The 21,728-nt window shown below is 42.3% G+C and overlaps 2 protein-coding genes and 1 non-coding gene across 3 annotated transcripts; all 3 read right to left on the bottom strand.

Annotated features, from left to right (window-relative positions):
• Positions 1-5,035: 5,035 nt before the first annotated feature.
• LOC124789729 (cuticle protein 16.5-like) lies at positions 5,036-6,391 on the bottom strand. Its single transcript, XM_047257179.1, has 2 exons — positions 6,348-6,391; positions 5,036-5,562 (listed from the first exon to the last, which is right to left on the bottom strand). Exons 1-2 carry the CDS (start codon positions 6,357-6,359, stop codon positions 5,119-5,121), a joined length of 456 nt encoding a protein of 151 aa, XP_047113135.1. The 5' UTR covers positions 6,360-6,391; the 3' UTR covers positions 5,036-5,118.
• Positions 6,392-16,392: 10,001 nt separating this feature from the next.
• On the bottom strand, positions 16,393-16,498 carry LOC124791136. The gene has a single exon (XR_007016556.1). It is a non-coding gene; the product is annotated as a U6 spliceosomal RNA (small nuclear RNA).
• A 1,815-nt stretch (positions 16,499-18,313) lies between these two features.
• On the bottom strand, positions 18,314-20,214 carry LOC124789437 (cuticle protein 16.5-like). Its single transcript, XM_047256783.1, has 2 exons — positions 20,119-20,214; positions 18,314-18,832 (listed from the first exon to the last, which is right to left on the bottom strand). The coding sequence occupies exons 1-2, from the start codon at positions 20,128-20,130 to the stop codon at positions 18,389-18,391; spliced, it is 456 nt and encodes a 151-aa protein (XP_047112739.1). The 5' UTR covers positions 20,131-20,214; the 3' UTR covers positions 18,314-18,388.
• Positions 20,215-21,728: the final 1,514 nt, after the last annotated feature.

The raw sequence follows: 21,728 nt of genomic DNA, 5'->3' as shown, positions 1-21,728 counted from the left end.
CAGATCGAAAAGATAGACTCAAAAGTACGTGTTGTGAGTAATGCAGTCAAGGACTTAACAACTGAAATAGATATTATCAATAACAATGTCACCACTAAGCAGAGACAGATTAATGACATCAACGATATGTTCGATGCCGAAATAATGAAGATTCAAGACACTGTTGAACCTCTCGTTGTAACAAAAGTTGATGAAAATGTTTACAGCGTCAAAACCGAAATAGTAAACAAATGAGTAAACAAATGTAAAACCGTAATTTCTCAATTGAGGCAAACGGTGAGTGATTCCGAAAAGGAAATGAATAAACAAATGACAACATGCCAAAAGAAGCGTGAACATAACACTTCCCCAAATTAAAGGTAAAGTGAGCGAACTTGAAAGGAAAAAAAGAGAAAAATCGAATTGTGTCATTGCCAGAACAACGTGTAGCAATTTGCTAGAGGGTGAAGAATGATTTGATCTGGTAAAAAGGCATAATGTGTGGCACCCCATTGATTTTTTTTAAAAACTGTGAAATGAATATTCCTGATCACATAGTGGACCAGGAAAACGTAAATGTGGCCATCAGCACATTAGCTGGCAAAGTGATAAGATGTGGCCTAGATTTCGATACAGAACAAATGTCATTTGGCGAATTTAAACAGAAATTAATAGAGGAAAACTGGTCAGAGCAATAACAGGACTGCCTATGGTGGGAGTTTATGATTGCCAGGTTATATGGCAACAGAGGCAGAAACTCAGTGAAAGAGTTTTGCAGAATGTGGTATCGGAAACTGACACACGTGAGAAACAGATGAACAGAATCTGAAATAGTGTGGGAACTATGGAAAAAGCTCCCAGAGGATTCTGAACGTTACGTGGGAAGTAATCACAAAAGCTTCTCATCACTTTTGGAAAGGGTCGAAGATGAGGACCACTGGAGAGGGAACCGCGATTATCGTCAAAATAATAACAGCCAGAATCGGGTAATCATGAGATTATGAACACAATGAGAATGAACTTTACAACGTAAATATGATGCAAAGAGGTAGAGGCAGAGCTCGCGGTAGCATCTGACTTCGCAGTAGAGGATTTGCACCGTGAAACTATCAAAACCAAAATGACGTGGAAAACTAAGGCCCACGTGTCTTATGGGCCATACTCATGTGGACAAATAGTACCGGCCGAAACTAATGAAATCATACCGACCAAAACAATGTGGTTCAAATAGCTCTGAGCACTATGGGACTTAACATCTGAGGTCATCAGTCACCTAGAACCTAGAATTACTTAAACCTAACTAACGTAAGGACATCACACACATTCATGTCCAAGGCAGGGTTCGAACATGTGACCGTAGCAGTCGTGCAGTTGTGGACTGAAGTGCGTTAGAACAGCTTGGCCACAATAGCCGGCTCAAAACAATGTGAATATGAGACACGAGTAAGTGGCAGTACAGCGTCACAGGTCTGTACACGCAGAATAACAGGCGCACACATGAACGAGTCACAGGCGACAGGCTATGCTACAGGGGCGAGGGTGCGAACTGAGCAATCGAGTGCAATGAACGTGGCGGAGCGATCAGCTGCCCTTAGTGCAATTGCAGTAATGGCAGCAGGGAGAATGACGTCATAACTGCGTTCAGTGGACCGGTTTTGGTGGCAAATATCGCCAAAATAAGAAAGGAATCGGACGTGTTGTTAAGTGAAAGCCCAAGCATCGACAACCAAGCAAAGACAGACAATTTGTGCGAAAAGGAGTATTTAGGGATCGCGGAGTGGAGTGATGATTTTTTTTTACGGTTTAAAGCGCTATGAGTGGCAAGATTTTAGAAAGGGTTATAGGGCCAGGGAGTTACTAGAAGGGAGAAACGAAAGTGGAAACGTCGAAAAGAGGGTGTTGTCCGAAAATGAAATTAGACGAAAGTAGTTGGCGCTGCGCAAGGTGCGCGAGCAGCGATTTCAGATGAAGTGGTTGGTAAGGGAGAAGAAGGTGCCACACAAAGCACACGAGCGACTGATGTTAAGGAAAATGGCGCTAGAAACAGGATTGTTTTTCTTATAAAATGCCTCTTCCACCAATACTATTCTGCTCTTAATTTATTCGTCGCTCTTCAATAGGTTTCTGTCCTGCTTCCAAGTGATTTAAGGCAAATCTTTAAATGGCTCTGAGCACTATGGTACCCTACATCTGAGTCCATCAGTCCCCTAGAACTTAGAACTACTTAAACTTAACTAACCTAAGGACATCACACACATCCATTCCCGAGGCAGGATTCGAATCTGCGACCGTAGCAGCAGCGCGGTTCCGGACTGAAGCGCCTAGAACCGCTCGGCCACAACGACCGGCAGTGAATTAAGGCTAGCTACACATTCTGACACTTCTCCTCCTTGTGACATTACTTTTATATTCTGCGTGTTGATTTTCATTCCATAAACCTTCCCTTTAACCTAATGGTTTCCACTATGTCCTCTAATTCTTTTTCACCTGTTATTAGGAATACATGTCGCCCGCAAACCTCAAACACCACATTCTTCTTCATCCAGTATTTGCCCCCTTATCTTCTAGGGTGTTGTGCACATCCATATTTTCTAACTATAGGTTTGAAGTGGCAGGAGACAGACAGTAGCCTTGTCGTAGTCCTTTTCCTAGTTCTATCAGCTGGTTCCTTCTCCCCTCACTTTCACTGATCCAATTCGATCTTTACGCAATGGTTTTATTTCCCATACATAACGTAGTGTCCATTTTATTTTCATAATAACCCATTCTCGCTGTCGATAATTCGCTACCTTATCCAGTATCTCCCTTTTGCTCGAATAACGTATCGAATAAGCCTTCATTGCATTTCTCTCTCTTATTCTGCTCAACCTGTACTCCAACACATCAAACTTTCTCCGTCTAGTTCCCCGGGCACTCGCAACATGCCTTTTGTTTTCCTCTGACACCACGTAAAAATGTTGACTTCTCTGCTACTAAATGTGGTCCCTGCTCCTCATAATTTCGCAACGTCCGTTTCAAGAGCAATTGATTAAAATTTATCATTGTAGCCTCTGTGCAAACTTGTTGAACCACCTACAACATATATTCATTAAAGATATGATAATGACAGAAAACTAATAGTAAGTGATATGCTTGGTTTAATAAATGTTACCGTCCAAAAACATTGATGGTAGTTTAGCAATGATGGAAGGTACTACAAAATTTTTAAATTTAAACAACATAGAATAGTAACTATAACATTTAGTGTAAACCTAATGTACAATGTGAGAACGTCGACCTCAACTTTTAAAACCTCGTTTTCCAATATGAGTCCACTTAATTTTTGAATACCGAATTTGGGATCGTGTATATACGGCACTAAGCAACCAAACAAGTGAATTTGCACCATTCTACAGTCATGTTCACCAAGAAATCGTTCACCTTTTCTCTCCTATGCCAATCCTCCGTGGATTACTATTTCCCATTGTTGTCACACTTGCAAGTCCTTACATACCATGCATTCCTTCTTGTTTAACACTTCCGTTTAACTTTCCCCTCTCCCACTCCAGGCACTCGGACGACTCATTTACCATTTCTTCTGTAGAGTATCGTCTTGCTTCCAGGGCGGCACAACTTCTTCACTGTCAAAGCTAAGGGATCCTCAATTCTGACATTATTTGTTTGTGACCTAATCTATCTCTGCTCCTCCTTTCATTTTCTTTGGTTCTCATTCCATAGTGTGAGAACCGTTGATTATTCATTATGATGAACATGTCCTGCAGTTATTCTTCAGTTTCACAGAGGACTGCTAAAACATAAGCCAGTCTTTTTAATGATATCCTTTCACCCTCAGTTTTAGTCCCAATTTTTTTTTAAGTTTCTTTCTTTCCTTTTGCTTCTTCGATCCATAGGTCGAACTGTAAAGAACCAACACTGCGGAATTCCTCCGTTTAATCCTAGCACCTTTCTCTTAATCTTGTACTCTTATGGTTTCATTTTGTTATTGTAAGTGTGGTGTCACCGCCAGACACCACAATTGCTAGGTGGTAGCCTTTAAATCGGCCGCGGTCCGTTAGTATACGTCGGACCCGCGTGTCGCCACTATCAGTGATTGCAGACCGAGCGCCGCCACACTGCAGGTCTAGTCTAGAGAGACTCCCTAGCGCTCGCTCCAGTTGTACAGCCGACTTTGCTAGCGATGGTTCACTGGCTACAAACTGATATGCTTGCTATATCGGTGAGTGGTAGAATGGCAACTCAGAAAATTACAACAATAATAGAGAAAAAAAGAGATCCCCTTTTAAGTGAGTACACTGAACAGCAGAATTGTTATACATTTATAAATTGGTACACCACATCAGCACATCTGTACTCAAACGTTTTCGAAATGCATAAGATGGATACATTAGATGCCATCGTGGTCGATAGTACTCTCCACTCAACCATGTGCCTATGGCAGCTGATGTGACTCTGATCCGATCCCGCAGGTGTCGTCACCGCCAAGACGCGCTTTGAATTCCTATCAGTGACATGAAACTTCTGCTTTAAGGATGATAACCTTCTTTTTAAACTTTGTCAGATTAAAAGTGTGTGCCGGACCGAGAGTCAAATGGCCCATACTCCACAGCAGAGTGAGAAATTCATTCTGCGAACCCTCTTTTGTACGTGATGTCACAGTTTATTTCTCGATGATTACTATGTAATTTAACGATTGTCTTTATTTTAAAAATACCATATCCTGAGAGTACCTGTACGGATTGTAAACGTAGTGCCCAACGACAAATTGTGACTCGGTCATATATTAATATGGTTGAAATTACTACTGCCAAACCAAACCCGACGAAACACTAACAAATGCTGTTTAATACGTATGTGGAATGCATCTCTCTCTCAGGGGTCAGCCCACATAATTCATTTACTATTACTTTAGCATGATATTAGTAGAATGGCGTGATCCAACCAATACACCATTTACGTGTTCATAGTGTTTCACATTCAGACGTAGATACATAGTTTGTAAGTAGCTAGCACATGAAACTGATGCATTAGTATCTGGTCATAGAAATGAAAAACAAAGTTTAGAAATCCAGTGATTTCAACGGTTTATTTATTTTTTTGTAGATTATTTTACAAAAGCAGTATTTTTTTAGAGACGACATTTCAGCCGAGCAGAGCAGCCTTAGCGTGGAGGTGGGCGGCGGCAGCGAGAGCGCCGGGGGCGGCGTATGCTGCAGGAGCAGCATAGGCGACATGGGCTGGGGCGGCGTACGCCACAGCGGGGGCGGCATAGGCGTGGGCAGCGTAGGCGTGGGCGGCGTGGGCGGCCAGGGCGGCGGCACCGTTGACGACGGCGTCACGGGCTTGGGTCTGGGCGACGGCGGTCAGGTGGGCGGCCCTGGTGGCGGCGACGGCAGGGGTGTCCAGCAGGTAGCCGTCGGAGCGCACGGCCACGGGGGCGGGGCCGTAGGCGGCGTAGCCGGCGTGCACGGGGGCGGCGACCACAGCAGGGGCGGCGTACGCGGCGGGGGCGACGACTGCGGCGGGGGCGGCGCCGAGGTAGCCGGGCTTAGCCACGGCAACGGCCAGGATGGCACTCAGGACGATCTGAAATACAGAATGCCACTGGAATCATTAGTCGCCCTACTTTTCCTAACTTACAAGGTCTGCACTTGAATAAATGTCCTACAAACAACTGTAAACTGCGTAGTAGGTAATAGTAGGACCACTTTCATGCCTATCCTATTCCAACAGAGCGAAACCTCAGCCGAAACCCACGTAAATGTAGTGCAATTGTAGCTCGTTTTGTGTGCAATATTATTTCGTTAAACTTACCCATATATTTTGCGAGAATTGCGAGGAACCCAGCTTGAAAATGATACGCACAAGTTGCACTCATGTACCTTACCGTGTATCTCAGTTAAGAATTCAAAGTAAAGTAATGCTTTATGGAACTTCCATGAAGGACATTCGTTTCCCCCACTAGGCTGTGAAAAAAACGTGCTACCTTTTACCATCTGCGTATATCACCGACCACGCTCTTACTTAAGAGACCGTAACTGAAATCATCCGCATTTTGTTTCAGACTACGTAGTAACGACCACTAAAAGTTGTGCAGTACTCTTATGAGATATAATTTTTACCCACAAAGTTCTTGTATATATTGAATACCCTTTCCAAGATTTTCACAGCAAATTCAAGTCCTACTTTCCAATTTCGAATATTTCACCGAACATTCCAAATTTATGTTAAATTTCATGTGGACTCCAACTGGACTTGAGAAATGTACCGTTAACGTTGAAATAAGAGACAACAGTAGCTATTCATTACAGGCTAAAGTAATGGGGTCTAACGAGGCATTTGCTCTTGGAGTCTGGAAGAATGGTACGTACCAGGGTGTTCATGGTTATGCTGCTTCCTGCTGCTGCTACTGCTGCTGCCGAAATGTGCTTCTGTCTGGTATCTGCCCGCTATTTATACGGAGTCGGCCAAGCGTACGTCACAATGCGTGAAAGTATCAAACCTTGCACTGCCGGCCTTGTGCGAGGTCCTCCCGTGGGCGTTGTCTCGCGATGGCCACACACCTCCCGGAATGTGTGTTCCGGATGGAAGTTCGGTTTTTTAACAAAATAAATTGAATATGAGTCAGTGATCAAGCCGATTTAAACATTTGTAAAAACATTAACAAGAGATAGCTGTCGACCACAACGCAATATCTATGTTCGTAATTTTAATTTTTGTTATTAATTCTACTTAGTCCTTTGTTACACATCCGGTTGATTATTGTCTGTCTCGGCAACCCTTATGTGGCTTGGTGGTTCAGTGATGAGATGCCAGATCACAAATCCAAAAGTCTCTGATTCGATTTCCGGTGAATCCTAGAATTTGTTTGTGTCCGACTTACCGCTTCTTTTACCTCTGTGAAAAACGGCGAGTTGCACTCTGGTTTGTAGTTCATGTTAAGCCATAGGTTCCCCAAGAACTGGATGGATGAGTCAGTTCAAAGATTGGAGAAAGGCAACCACATACCCCCTCCAACTGGACCATGTCTAATGAAGCATTGTGATCTTCAAAACAATCTTCGGATTGATAACTGCCTCACTTTAGGTAATTTTAGCTGTTACTGCCTGTTTCTTCGTTCTGCTTGTGCAAAGCAGGAAAAACGTGACTCATTCGTTGCATCAACATTATATTGTATTTGAAATACGCAGTGCGCTAAACGTTTCGTTTTATTAATTCAGAACGAAGACAGCAGTAAACGTGATATTTTCTACGATTGCTTGCTGTACTTTTGCTGTCTGTTTCTTCACTTCATTTTCCCACCTCTCAGATCTCCGAGTTATCTGTGCTAGATGTTAAAACCCTTGCCGCTAACCGATACTTTTTCTTGTGTAACGCTCAATTCAGTACAGAGTTTGCTGTTTTAAAATCACTTGCCATGTATTCTAACTTTTGTCGGCTAGTATTTTGGACGTAAACGAGTATCACTTAATTATCCAAATTTTTGTTTATCCAGGATCTTAATTCCGCTGTCACAGAAATAGATGCTAATACTTTCAGAAACATTCGGTCATAAATATCGTTTACATTCAGAGCAATATTATGTGTGGGACATTTTTTATACAAATGGCGTTCAAAACGTTTTGCACAGTCATCTCCAATTTTTTTATTTTTCGCAGGAGGAGAATGAAAATTTTTGTGAACCAACTTGTAACATTTAGCGACACATTCAGCCTACTAAATCAGCTGTGACGCATCTGGCTCAACGTTCTCTGCATGATGTAATTGCACTTTGGTAAAATTCTGGTGACTGACTTTTACGCCATCGTTTGAAACAGGAAATAAGGCCTTTCTCACTATCAAATGTTTTACCGCGCAGGAGGACCTTCAGACGACCAAAGAGGTAAAAATCTTACGGAGACAAGTCGTCTGGACTGTAGGCAGGATTAGCAACAATTTTCCAACACATTTTGCTGATTTTCTCCTACGTCATAAGGGCTGTATAGGGTTTGGCATTGTGCACACATTTTTCTATACCCAAGTGACTGAACCAATGATACCACGCTGCCCATTGACATACGAGAAATTTCAGCAAGCTCTCGTGTCGTCACACATCTGTCATTTTGGATGATTTGATCAATGTTCTCCTTATTCACATCACTCACCGCCGTCGATGGTCTAGCGCATCGTGGATTGTCCAGTAGAGAGAAATCACCTTGAAACTTCCTGGCATATTAAAACTGTGTGCCCGACCGAGACTCGAACTCGGGACCCTTGCCTTTCGCGGGCAAGTTCGAGTCTCGGTCGGGCACACAGTTTTAATCTGCCAGGAAGTTTCATATCAGCGCACACTCCGCTGCAGAGTGAAAATCTCATTCTGGAAACATCCCCCAGGCTGTGGCTAAGCCATGTCTCCGCAATATCCTTTCTTTCAGGAGTGCTAGTTCTGCAAGGTTCGCAGGAGAGCTTCTGTAAAGTTTGGAAGGTAGGAGACGAGGTACTGGCAGAAGTATAACTGTGAGTACCGGAAGTGAGTCGTGCTTCGGTAGCTCAGTTGGTAGAGCACTTGCTCGCGAAAGGCAAGGGTCCCGAGTTCGAGTCTCGGTCGGGCACACAGTTTTAATCTGCTAGGAAGTTTCATATCAGCGCACACTCCGCTGCAGAGAGAAAAACTCATTCTGGAAACATCCCCCAGGCTGTGGCTAAGCCATGTCTCCGCAATATCCTTTCTTTCAGGAGTGCTAGTTCTGCAAGGTTCGCAGGAGAGCTTCTGTAAAGTTTGGAAGGTAGGAGACGAGGTACTGGCAGAAGTAGAACTGTGAGTACCGGGCGTGAGGCGTGCATCGGTAGCTCAGTTGGCAGAGCACTTGCCCGCGAAAGGTAAGCGTCTCAAGTTCGAGTCTCGGTCGGGCACACAGTTTTAATCTGCCAGGAAGTTTCATATCAGCGCACACTCCGCTGCAGAGTGAAAATCTCATTCTAGAAATCACCTTCTTTAAACCTCTGCAACCACCGCTGGATACTGATGCGATCTACTGTGCCCTCCCCATAAAGACGGGAAACTTGCTTTGAATCTCTTAATAGCCATCATAGTCGCAGTAGACTGTATGAAATATTTCTTATTATCGTAATAATAAATATTTCAACGGCAACTATGATGTCTTTTAAGAAATATTATATGACTGTCAATCGCGACCATGAGAAGTTTTTCCTGTCAATCGATGTGGCAGAGACATCGCCGGTCTTGAAGAGGAACTCCACCACCGGCCATTGTCACAACCTGACATCTACTTCACTGTCCATTACAGCTCACCTGTAAATAAAAGAAAATACATTTATGTACCAACTTACAGCTAAATGTTCCAAGTATGTTCACACGAAATGTCATTCCTGCAATTAGAGACGACTGTGCAAAACTTTCTGAACGCCCTTTGTATAATAGTATCGACAGCAGCTGCGTAATGTCAATAACATTTGTTGTCTTTCGGAACTAGTATCGAGTATTACACTACAGTAGGGTGACAGAAGTCATGGTATAACACCTGATACCGTGTCGGATCTCCTTTAGCCCAGCGTATTGTAGCTGCTCGACGTGACATGGACTCAAAACGTCTTTTGAAGTCTCCTGGAGAAATAGTGAATCGTGCTCCTTTACAGTCGCCCATTAATTCGAAAGCGTTCCGGTGCAGGATTTTGTGTACGAACTGATCTCTCAGTTATATCCGACCAATGTTCGATGGGTTTGATGTCGGCCGATCTGACTGATTAAAGCCATCGCTCTAATTATTCTGAGCGTTCTTCAAACCAATCTGGAACAACTGCGATACGGTGACATCACGCGCTGTTATTTGGGAACATATATTAATGGCTGAAAATTGTCTACAGGTAGCCGAACGTAACCACTTCCAGTCAATGATCGGTTCAGCGGAACCAGAGGACCCAGTCTGTTCCATGTAAACACAACCCACACTACTATGGAGCAACTTGGATCTGCACCACAGTCGAACCTTACCATCAGCTCTTACCAACTGAAATCGGGACTCATCCGCCAAATCCATCGTATTTCAGTCGTCTACGGTCCACAAGATACGGTCAAGAGTCCAGGAGAAGAGCTGTAGATGATGTCGTGCTGTTAGCAAAGGCACTCGCGCCGGTAATCATCTGTCATTGCCCGTTAACGTCTAATTTCACCGCGCTGTCCTAACGGATACGTTAATCGTACGTTCCACATTGATTTCTGCTATTAGTTCACACAAAGGTGCTTGTCTGTTAGCACTGACAGCTCTACGCAAACGCCGCCGCTTTCGGTCGTTAAGTGAAAGCCGTCGGCCGCTGGGCTGTCCGTCGTGAGAGGTAATGCCTGAAATTTGGTATTTCGGCTCACTCTTGTCACTGTGAACCTCGTAATATTGAATTCGCTAAGGATTTTCGAAATGGAATTTCCCATGCGTCTGTCTCCATTCAGAGGCTGATAATTCCCGTCCTGTGGCCGTAATCAGGTGGAAACCTTCACACATCTATCACTTGAGCACAAATAACAGCTCTGCGAATGCACTCCCGTTTTATACTTTGTGTACGTGATACGACATCCATCTGTATACGTGGGTATCTGTATCCCATGACTTACGTCGCCTCAATGTAAGTTTTGTAGCGTTACAAAAGATATTCATTGCGTTTTCTGAAATGGGATACATGCCTCGAAAGAATAATATGAGAGTCGCCTTCACTACGTCAAGTAACCTAAAGATAGAAATACGGTATTTATCTGTGAAGAAAGAGAAGAAGGAGTAAAACTTAAGAGGGCACAATATTTCTTGCTACGGCTGCACTGATCATCGAGATTGGACTGGGATTAATGGAATCGTATCACCTGGTGGGACGAAATTTCTTGTTTCACCAGGTGTATGGTCGTGTGCGGACAGCTGCTCGAATATAATGAAAATTGTCCGGACACTTCTATGTAATGAGGAATGGCCGCTAAATTTCACGAGAAGAGGAACCGTCATTATAAGAGGAGGCGGGGAGTAACGTGTCGTCAGTTGACACGAATTTACAGCGCAATGAGTCGGTAAGCAGAGCTCAGCATGTACGAGGGTGGACAAGTCGTTGGACGTCACACGAAAACGAATCCATCAGAGCCGTTTCAACCATCTCGACGAGTCGACTGTTGGTTGTGCGACTGCGAACTGAAATAGCGAAATATCGATCACAACTAAATCAAGCCCAGGCTGATCATATACACTGACGAACACAGGCCGGCGAGCAGTTAGGAGGGAGGTTGCAAAAAATCGCGTGAAACCAGTGGGAGGAATCAGTTGTGAGCTCTAAAGTGCTACTAGCACTCAAGTAAGCAACTCCATTTTGCTTAGGATTTAAAATATATATGGTACAGTGGCGGAGCACCTCCTCATAAGCCAGAGTTTTCGGTAGTCACTGCTAAGCAACGCTTCAGGTGGTGTGAAGAGAGAAGTCACTGGACAATGGATGACTAGAAACAAGTGATATGACGAGCCACGGTGTATTAAATGGCAGTTCGATGGAAGGATTTGGGTTTACGAATTCCTGTCATCAATTGTAATTCCAGCAGTGAAGTATTCGTACCAGCGAGGTGGAATTGTGGTATGGGAACTTTTCCATGCTTACGGTGTGGTCCCCTTACTGTACTTAAGAAAACGCTAAATGCCGTTTAAAATGAACACATCTGACAGCATTGTGTAATACGTACAGTGGAATAACTGTTCGGAGACAGCAACTATGTTAATTTAGTATACATGGTGCATTTGCTTTCTCTACATACTTCATGTTTCTACATTATTACTCTTTATAAGCAATTAATTGTGAAAAAATATCAGCCTTTTGAAGTTTCTTCATACACGAAAATGACAACTTACGTTCAAATGGTTCATCACACTTCTAACACATGGCTTTACTTGTTATGTTCTAAGAATACTGGCACCTACGTTCAATTCAGTCTGGAACCACGCGACCGCTACGGTCGCAGGTTCGAATGCTCACTCGGTCATGGATGAGTGTCATATCCTTAGGTTAGTTAGGTTTAAGTAGTTCTAAGTTCTAGGGGACTGATGACCTTAGATGTTAAGTCCCATCGTGCTCAGAGCCATTTGAACCTACTTTCAAATATTTCCTACTCCGCGGTGGACTCAAATTTTGAGATACACGAATGCAATTAATGCTGTGTCTACATGCTCTAAAAGACGTGTTTTACAATCTTTATTTAATTGTGTCATTACAGACCTTCCTTTTCCTTAATATATATCCAGTTGTAACACCATAGCTTAAACATTACATACCTTTTGTTGATTCATTTAGCTTTCTGTTTTGCTCAACATCCCATCGCTGAACTTCTGTAATTAGTGTTCGATTAATTCGATACTGTAACGAAGTATAATCTCTGTAATGATCTTTTGTCTTCCTCATATAAAATCTTTGGTTATCTTTAAAATTAAATAATTTTTATTTAAATAATTATGTGTAGAACTACCAGTAAATGCAAATGTTCTGTTTTATTTAAAATGTTTGCTGTTATGTAAACTGCTGACTTTCCCTTAGGGTTCTTAGTTATTGTGTATGTAAAAGGTATTGTGGTTCGCCTCGGGAACGGAACTGTGTAGCACGCGTAAATTGTGGTCGGCCTAGGTAGAAAGGTGAAACAAGAGTCAGTCGGGGACGAGCTACCAAACTGACAGCTGCTCATGTAAAAGTTGTGTATTGTGTTGTTTCTGAGAGAGGCTTTTCCTGGCGCTTTCGAATGCCTCGGATAGATAGATAAAGAGCTGGAACTATTCCGGAATTGGTGTCTATCATCGCCACCAAGAAATTACAGAGAACGGCAATTCTACCTGCAAATCCACCTACCAACATGCAATCGCCACCACACTGCGCAATCACTGTAATGGAACACTATAGTAATGTGCAGTGAAGGATCAGCTCATTGGATGTTTTGTGTACTCAAACACAAGGTAAATTTTAACTGAACTGTTGTACCTACCGTGATGTATCCTCAGTCACATACCCACTTAGGGTCTCTCCCACTCTAAAGTGCTTACCGAATGTCCTTTATTGAAAGAAAGTTAAAGTTAATGTGGCAAGAGAGTGAGATGAAGTACATGATGCTTGCTGAAAATAATTTTTCTATTAAAACTGCTTATGAATATATTGTTGCCAACTTCAAAATTAGAAGTTCTTAAAACTGAGGCTTATAAAGTTTTGCTTAGTAAATGATGACATTGCTGCCTGTGGTAAATCGCAAAAGGTGAGTCAGTTGCTTACAGATATGTCAAGTTGTGTTATACTGCAGTAAGTGTTGGAAACTAATACTGTTGATACTTGTTAAGGGCTTGTTTTTTTAGTGTATTGAAAGTGTGTTTAGTATGCTCTGCTACAGTGGTCAAGATTAAGGGCCCCCCTCTTCTGAAAGTACTTCAAATGTACAAAGTTACTTAATTATAGCAAGTTTCAATTACTCTTCCTATTCAAGTGAACTTCTGTACAATATTGGACTCCCCTTGTATATTAAAAGTGCATATTAATGTTGTAACAGGATCTATAGTTTGTCTGTTGTGCTCATGCTACATAACGATTAATAGAAAGACAACTGTTTATGAAAACAGTAACTTCTTTATTCAAAAGACAGTGAGAAGTAATCTGTTAGTGAATTCCATTTAAATTTTATTCTAAATAGAAAAGTATTTTACTGAGAGAGACTTAAACTATGACCAGTTCACAATTTTTCAGTGAAATACGTTTACAATTTTTTGTCAGATAGGAAATTGTTTGAAAAGTAATACTGAACATATGTCCAATTTATGATTCTACCGTGAATATTAATAGCAACGTTATAAAGACCATTCAGTTTGAATAAGCCCTGAAAGTAATAGTGTGTATTGTTATCTGTTATATTTTTGCCAATAGTTTGTTCTGATCTGTTAACTCCAACCTTAACCTGAACACACTGTATTCAGGTGCCAGAGTTCATTATACTCGCGTGTGGCAAAGTACAGGTTGTGTTTGTCCGTGAAAGTAACTCATACCTATTTTTTTGAACAAGAATGTCAATCATTCTCTTGCCTAATTAGGCTGGCGACCGTTTTCTTTATCCTTTGAACAGTGTTGATAGGTTAAATATTGTTTATTGCTGTTTGAATATTTACGTACATCTGACTTTCACTTCTGATAAGCCACCTCCGTTAGGTACAACACGGTCAACATAAGAAAATTCCTCTCAGAGGGTAACACTGCTCTGTTGCGTTATACCATAATTGCTTTAACAAGATAGTTTTATTTCACGACCTGCCTTCAACTTTAAGGTTATGGTATAGCAGTAGCGGACGGGGGTCTTATACAGTCCACTTTCGTCTCCTTCTCCTTATTCCATCCAGAAACTGTCTTTGCTTTCCTGGTCTTCCAAGTACTTCTTCATTTATCCCTCTGTTCGTCCATCTTATTCTTTCCAGTCTTCGCCATGTCCACATTTAAGTTACCTTCAGTCTAGTTTTATATTCCTTCCTCAGTGTTCACATATCAGCACAATACAGGAGGACGCTCATTACTAAACTTTTTATTAGCATTTTCCTCAAATCTCTGTCCGTATTGCTGATAATTCTTCTTCTCTTGTAAAATACCTCTTTCGCCAGTACTAATGCACTCTTAATTTCTCCAAAGTTGGACACATGCCCATACTTCTCCTTCTGAAGCCATTACTTTTACTTTGTGTGTACTGATTTTTATTCCATATACCTTTACTGTAGCTCAATGGTATCCACTATACCCTCTAATTCTTTTTCGCCCCTTACTAGCAGGACATGTCGCCTGCACACCTCAAGCGCCACATTCTTCTTCCTCCAGTTTTTACCCCCTTATAATCTAGTGGCTGTTGTAGTTAATATTTTCTAATTATGGATTGGAAGTGATAGGAGACAGACAGAAACCTGGTCGTAGTTATTTTCCTAGTTCTATCAGCTGGTATCTTCTCCTCTCGCTTTCACTGATGCATTTTGATCTGAATACAATGAGTTCATTTCCCATGCGTAGCACAGTCTCCATTTTATTTTCATAATAACCCATACCCGCTTTCGATTCTTCGCCACGTTATGCAATACCTCCATTTTGCTCAAATAACTTATCGAACAAGCCTTCATTGCGTTTCTTTCTTATATACTGCTCAACCGATTACTCCAACAAATTAAAGCTTACCCGTCTAGGTCTCCTGACATTCATAACATACGTTTGATTTTCTCCTGACACCACAGAAAAACGTTCGATTCTGTGGTACTAAATGTTGCCTCAGTTCGTCATAATGTCGCAACGTCTGCTTCAACAGCCATTGAGTTATGTTTACCGTCGTAGTGGCTGTACGAACCAACTGTAAACGGCAAACTTATTGAACCACCTACAGCAATGATTCACTAAAGTTATAATAATGACACAAAACTAATAATAATGTCACCGTCGAAAAATATTATGGCAGCTTAGCAATGACGGAAGATACGCCAATATTACGAAATAGAAACGACACTGAACAGTAACTATAGCGTTCAGTGTAAAACTGTTACGCAGTGTGAGAAGGTCGACCTCAACTTTCAAGACCTCATTTTCGAATATGTGTTCACTTAGTTTTTGAATACCGAATATGTGATCGTGTAGATACGGCACTAACCAGCCAAACAAGTGAATTTGGCTCTTCTACCCTCATGTTCACCTACAAGTGGTTAACCTTTCCTCTCCTGCGCCAGTTCTGCGTGGATATCCATTTCCCATTGTTGTCACACTTGCATGTCCTTACATACCATGCATTCCTTCTTGTTTATCGCATCCGTTTCACTCCCTCCTCCCCCACTCCAGACACACACAAGATTCATTTACCATTTCATCCGATGTGTTTTATCTTGCTTCCAAGGGGCACAACTTCTTCACTGCCAGAACTACAGGAACCTTAATTTTAACATTATTTTTGTGACAAGACTGATTTCTAGTGCTTATTTCCTGTTCTTAGGTTCCCATTCCTTACTCTGTGCACCGTTGATTATTCATTATATTCAACAGGTCCTGCAGTTTTTCTTCAGTTTCACAGACGACTACCAAATCATCATATTCTTGCACACTGCGTTTTAGTCCTAGTTTTACACGTTTCTATTTTTCTTTCTTTTGCTTCTTCGATCCATAGGTCGAACTGTTAAGAGCCGACAATATAGAATCCCTCACTCTTCTTTTAATCCTAGCATAGCTCTCTTAATCTTGCACTCTTCTTGTTTCATTTTGTTCTTGTAGCTACGCTATGTTATTCGTCTCTATCTGTAATATATACTTGTATTGCTGAGGATATCAAACATTTTGTTCCACTTTACAGTACTGAGTTCTCTTTCTAGACCAATAAATCTCATGAAAGTGTCTTGATTCGACTTAGGTCTTGCTCCAATTATCATTGGAGAACTCTTTTCGATGTTGAGTCTCTTCCTTGAACAGAGGCTATGCAAATCACTGTATCGTTACAGATGTAGTATATGCACTACCGAAGCGAGTATACGAGCCCCACGGAAGTGAAACGGTATCTCGCAGTGGACAAAGGGTAAGGTTTCGCGTATGGCTTTGTTTCAGGAACCATTCCAACTTTGACGTGGAAATACGACAAAACCTATATGAAGATGGGTGGACGGGGATGTGATCTTACAGTCTCAAACACCTGTCTAGTGTCCAGCAGTGGACACAGATTATTTGTTCTTCTACGTTTTCCATTGGATACAGTGGCGTCCATTATTCGTTCTAAGGTTAAAACTTGTCTCAGAACGGATGGCAGTTGTTGCCAATCATAAGCAGTTCGTTTGAGTAGCTTCTGCTTTCGGTGCTCCATTGATAATATGGGCCTAAGTCGAAGTCGTTTTCGCCAACAGGTCCATCCTCAAAACTGAAACACAAGAGTTTGGATGCGTGATAGTATGTTTTCCTGGGGCTGCTAACTATGTCAGATGGTCTTCATTCAACTGTAGATAAACACACTCGACTACAGATAAACACACAGAACAGTCAATTTGTACCTGTGATAGAAAAACCTCAGAGGTCTCAGGGTAGCAACGTTAAATTGTTGAACAGAGTTTACGATTTACGCGGCCTGTAGCATGGATGTTTCATTTGGGTCATTTGCATATGTATACCGTAATGGAAAAACCTTAAAGAGGGACGACGGTTCAATCCCGCGTCCGGCCATCCTGATTTAGGTTTTCCGTGATTTCCCCAAATCGCTCCAGGCAAATGCCGGGATGGTTCCTTTGAAAGGGCACGGCCGACTTCCTTCCCCGTCCTTCCATAATCCGATGAGACCGATGACCTCGCTGTCTGGTCTCCTCCCCCAAAGAACCCAACCCCAACCCTTAAAGAGGGAAATGAATATAAATTTGTTGAAAATACAATAAATTACATTGCGTAAACACTATGTATGATAAGTATTTCCACCTCCACCACAATTTGAATACTGATGCGCTAGCTAGATTATCGAATGGTAGAATGACATCTCAGAAAATTACGATGGTTGCCCAGAAAGATATGCACCGCATTGTGTGTTGTCATACATTTATAAAATAGTATATAACCACGCCACGTCTAAAGTAAATAATTTTCTAAATTTATAATGGGTGCATTTGATGACCATCGTGGTCTCGAGTGCTCCTCCACTCAAACATGTGCCTATGGCAGCTGATTTGACTCTGATACCATCGTGTAATTGCCGTCACCGCCAAGTTGCGCTTTAAATTCCTGTTAGTGACATGAGACTTCATCTTTGAATTTGATAACCCTCCCTTTGAAACTTTCTGGCAGATTAAAACTGTGTGCTAGACCGAGGCTCAAGCGGCCCGTTCTCGGCTGCAGTTTGACCAATTCATTCTGGGAACTTTCTTTTGTGTGTGATGTCAGAGTTTTATTTTCGATGATTGCTATACGATTTAAGGACTGTCTATATACCACGACTATTTCAAAATATCAGATACTGAGGATACCTTTACTGATGGTCAACTTAATGCCCGTGGGACATATATTAACATTGTTCAAATGAACGCTGCCAAAGCAATAGCTACAAAACATTAACATACGCTGTTTCATATGTATATACAATACTTCTCTCATTCAGATTTCAGGTGTCAGACACATGAAACTATTTAATACTATTTTAACAGCATTCTAGTAGGTTGGCGTGATCCAAAGAGAAATGCCATGCATAGTGTTGCTGGTACCAACAATGGATTCCTGTTTGACTTTCAAAGTTAGATACGTAGTTTGTATGTAGCTAGGATATGATTCGGATGCATTAGTATCTAGTCATAGAAATGGAAAATAAAGTTGAGAAATATAGTGGTTTCAATTATTTATTATTTTTTTGTAGATTATTTTAAAAATGCAGCACATTTTTTCTACAGACGACATTTCAGCCGAGCAGAGCAGCCTTAGCGTGGAGATGGGCGGCGGCAGCGAGAGCGCCGGGGGCGGCGTATGCTGCAGGAGCAGCATAGGCGACATGGGCTGGGGCAGCGTACGCCACAGCGGGGGCGGCGTAAGCATGGGCAGCGTACGCGTGGGCGGCGTGGGCGGCCAGGGCGGCGGCGCCGTTGACGACGGCGTCACGGGCCTGGGTCTGGGCGACGGCGGTCAGGTGGGCGGCCCTGGTGGCGGCGACGGCAGGGGTGTCCAGCAGGTAGCCGTCGGAGCGAACGGCCACGGGGGCCGGGCCGTAGGCGGCGTAGCCGGCGTGCACGGGGGCGGCGACCACAGCGGGGGCGGCGTAAGCGGCGGGGGCGACGACTGCGGCGGGGGCGGCCCCCAGGTAGCCGGGCTTAGCCACGGCAACAGCCAGGATGGCACTCAGGACAATCTGAAATGCAGAATGCCACTTGAATTAGTGTTCCTCATGGTATCATAACTTCTGCATTTGAATAAAGGCCCAGAAACCCCCACACAGTGCCTAGCAGGCACTTCGAACAACTATTATGCGTTTTCTACCCAACCGAGGACAGAGGGATATTTCTCTTGAAAGCCAAGCAAACGAAGCGAAATTTTATGCTCATTAATATGGTTAAATTTACCAAATCTTTTGCGAGGATAGTGGCAACTTTCCTGTTATGAATCTCATTTGAAGTACCTGCCACTGTCGTCAACAGTTTACATGGACTATTCTAGCCTTTTACAATCGTAGCAGCGTGACCAATTTGTTAAACATAATCATGGTAATGTATCTGTCAACAACCTAAATCGCATGTAAACATCACATATGAGAAAAAAATAATGCAGTTACAATTAATAACTCGTCCAGTCACCAGTAGCGTCGATAATTGCTTCGCATATCCGAAGCACTGTCGCAACCAAATTTTGCGCATATTCACGTAGAAGAGACCTCGAAATGCGTCGAATTTGCGTTGACAGCTATTGCAAAGTGAATGTTTCTTGCACTTGACGCAATGTTAAGAATGAATTTCCCGAATAAAAAGGTTAATAACCATTTTTTTCCACTTTAGGAGTCACTTTGCCGATTTAATAGTGTTTTTCAAAGTCATCCACATTTCTAAGCAATTTATATCATTTTACCCGCTTTTGTACGAATCACTTTTTGGGCGGCTAAAGAGAAACACAGCCTCAAAAAGACACACGTTTGATGCACCATAGTCTCTTCTTGCCTATCTAAGTAAAGACTTCATAATAAACTAATGCTTTAATGTACACTGCATGACGGACGAAACTCCACCCTACTGGGCTGTGACAGATCTAAGGCGATCTCTTTTACCATCTGGCTGCAATGATGACCACGCTCTTACGTAACAGACTGTAACTGAAATTATCTGCATTTTGTCTCATACTACATAGTAACGACCAGTAAAACTGTGCAGTACTCACATGAGATATAATTATTACCTCCAAAGTTCCTTTATGTTATATTTGATATTCATTCCCACATTTTCACAGCAAATTCAAGTCCTACTTTCGAATTTAGAATATATCTCCGAACATTTCAAACTTACGTTACATTTAATGTGGCCTCCAACTAGACTTGAGAAATGTACCGTTAACGTTGAAATAAGAGACAACAGTAGCTATTCATTACAAGCTAAAGTAATGGGCTCTAACGAGGCATTTGCTCTTGGAGTCTGGAAGAATGGTACGTACCAGGGTGTTCATGGTTATGCTGCTTCCTGCTGCTGCTACTGCTGCTGCCGAAATGTGCTTCTGTCTGGTATCTGCCCGCTATTTATACGAAGTCGGCCAAGCGTACGTCACAATGCGTGAAAGTAGCGAACCTTGCACCGCCGACCTTGTGCTAGGTCCTGCCGTGGGCGTAGTCTTGCGATGGCCACACACCTCCCGGAACGTGTGCTCCGGATGGAAGTTACGCTTTTGTAACAAAATAAATTGAACATGAGTCAGTGATCAAGACGATTTAAACATTTCTTAAATAAATAAAGAAGTGGTCGCTGTCGATCAAAACGCAATATCTGTGATCGTAATTTTCATTTTTGCTATTAACTGTACTCATTGATGTGTAGGACAATCGGTTGATTATTAAAGGCTCAGTCGCGAAGTGCCAGACCACAGATCTAAGGTTTCTGATTCGATATCCGGTCACTCCTAGGATTTTTGTGTGCTACTGACTGCTTCTTTCACCTCTGTGAAAAAGTCTCAGTGGCACCGTGGTTTGCAGCTCATGTTAAGTCGTAGGTTCCCCTAGAACTAATATCGTAAGTCAGTTCAACGATTGGTGGTAGGCAACGTCATACCACCTCCAACAGGCCTAATGAAGCCCTGTGGTGTTAAAAACAGTATTCGGGTTGACGACTGTCTTACTTAAGATAATTCCAGCAGTTAATACTTGTTTCCTCGGTGAAAAAGTGTCTCATTATTACTTCTAGATTATACTGAATTTGAATCACACACTGAACTAAACTATTTGATTTATTACTACCGAACGAAAGCTCCGATTAAAGTAAGACATTTTCTACCATTACTTGGAGCACTTCTGCTCTTTCTTTACTTCATCTTCCCTGCTCTCAGAACCCCCAGTTATCTGTGGTAGATGTTCACATCCCTGTCACTACATTTTCTGCTGTAACGTTCGATTCAATACGGAATTTGCTGTTTTAAAATCACTTTCCATGTATTCTAACTTCCGCCTGATAGTATTTTCGACGTTAATGAGTGTCTTTTAGTTTTGAATATTCTGCTTTATCCATGGTTTTAACTCCGATATCACAGGAATAGATGCTACTACTTTCACAAACACTCGACCAGAAATATCGTTTACATTCAGAGGACTGTTAGGTTGGGTACATTTTGTACGTAACATATCGACTGCAGCTGCGTAATGCCATCAAAAAATTTGTTGTCTTGCGGAACTAGTATCGAGCATTACGCTACACTATGAAGACAAAGTCATGGGATACTTCCTAATATGTTGTCGGACCTCTATTTGCCCCGCGTAGTGAAGTTACTCGACTTGATAGGGACTCGAAGTCCCTCGGAGTTCCCTGCAGAAATATTGAACCGTGCTCCGTCTACAGCCGTCCATTAACTCGAAAGTGTTCCGTTTGTGCACGAATTGATCTCTCGATTTTTTCCCGTCAGTGTTCGATGGTATTCATCTTGGACGATCTGAGTGGCTAAATCTTTCGCTCGAATTGTTCTGAGTCTCCTTCAAACCAATAAAGAACAGTTTTGGTATGGTGACACAACGCCTTGTTAATTGGGAACATGAAGTTTATTAATGGCTGGAAATGGTCTCC

This window comes from Schistocerca piceifrons, chromosome 3 (assembly GCF_021461385.2).
Source record: "Schistocerca piceifrons isolate TAMUIC-IGC-003096 chromosome 3, iqSchPice1.1, whole genome shotgun sequence".
In the NCBI taxonomy this organism is placed as follows: Eukaryota; Metazoa; Arthropoda; class Insecta; order Orthoptera; family Acrididae; genus Schistocerca; species Schistocerca piceifrons.
This window is presented reverse-complemented; position numbering and strand designations above follow the sequence as displayed.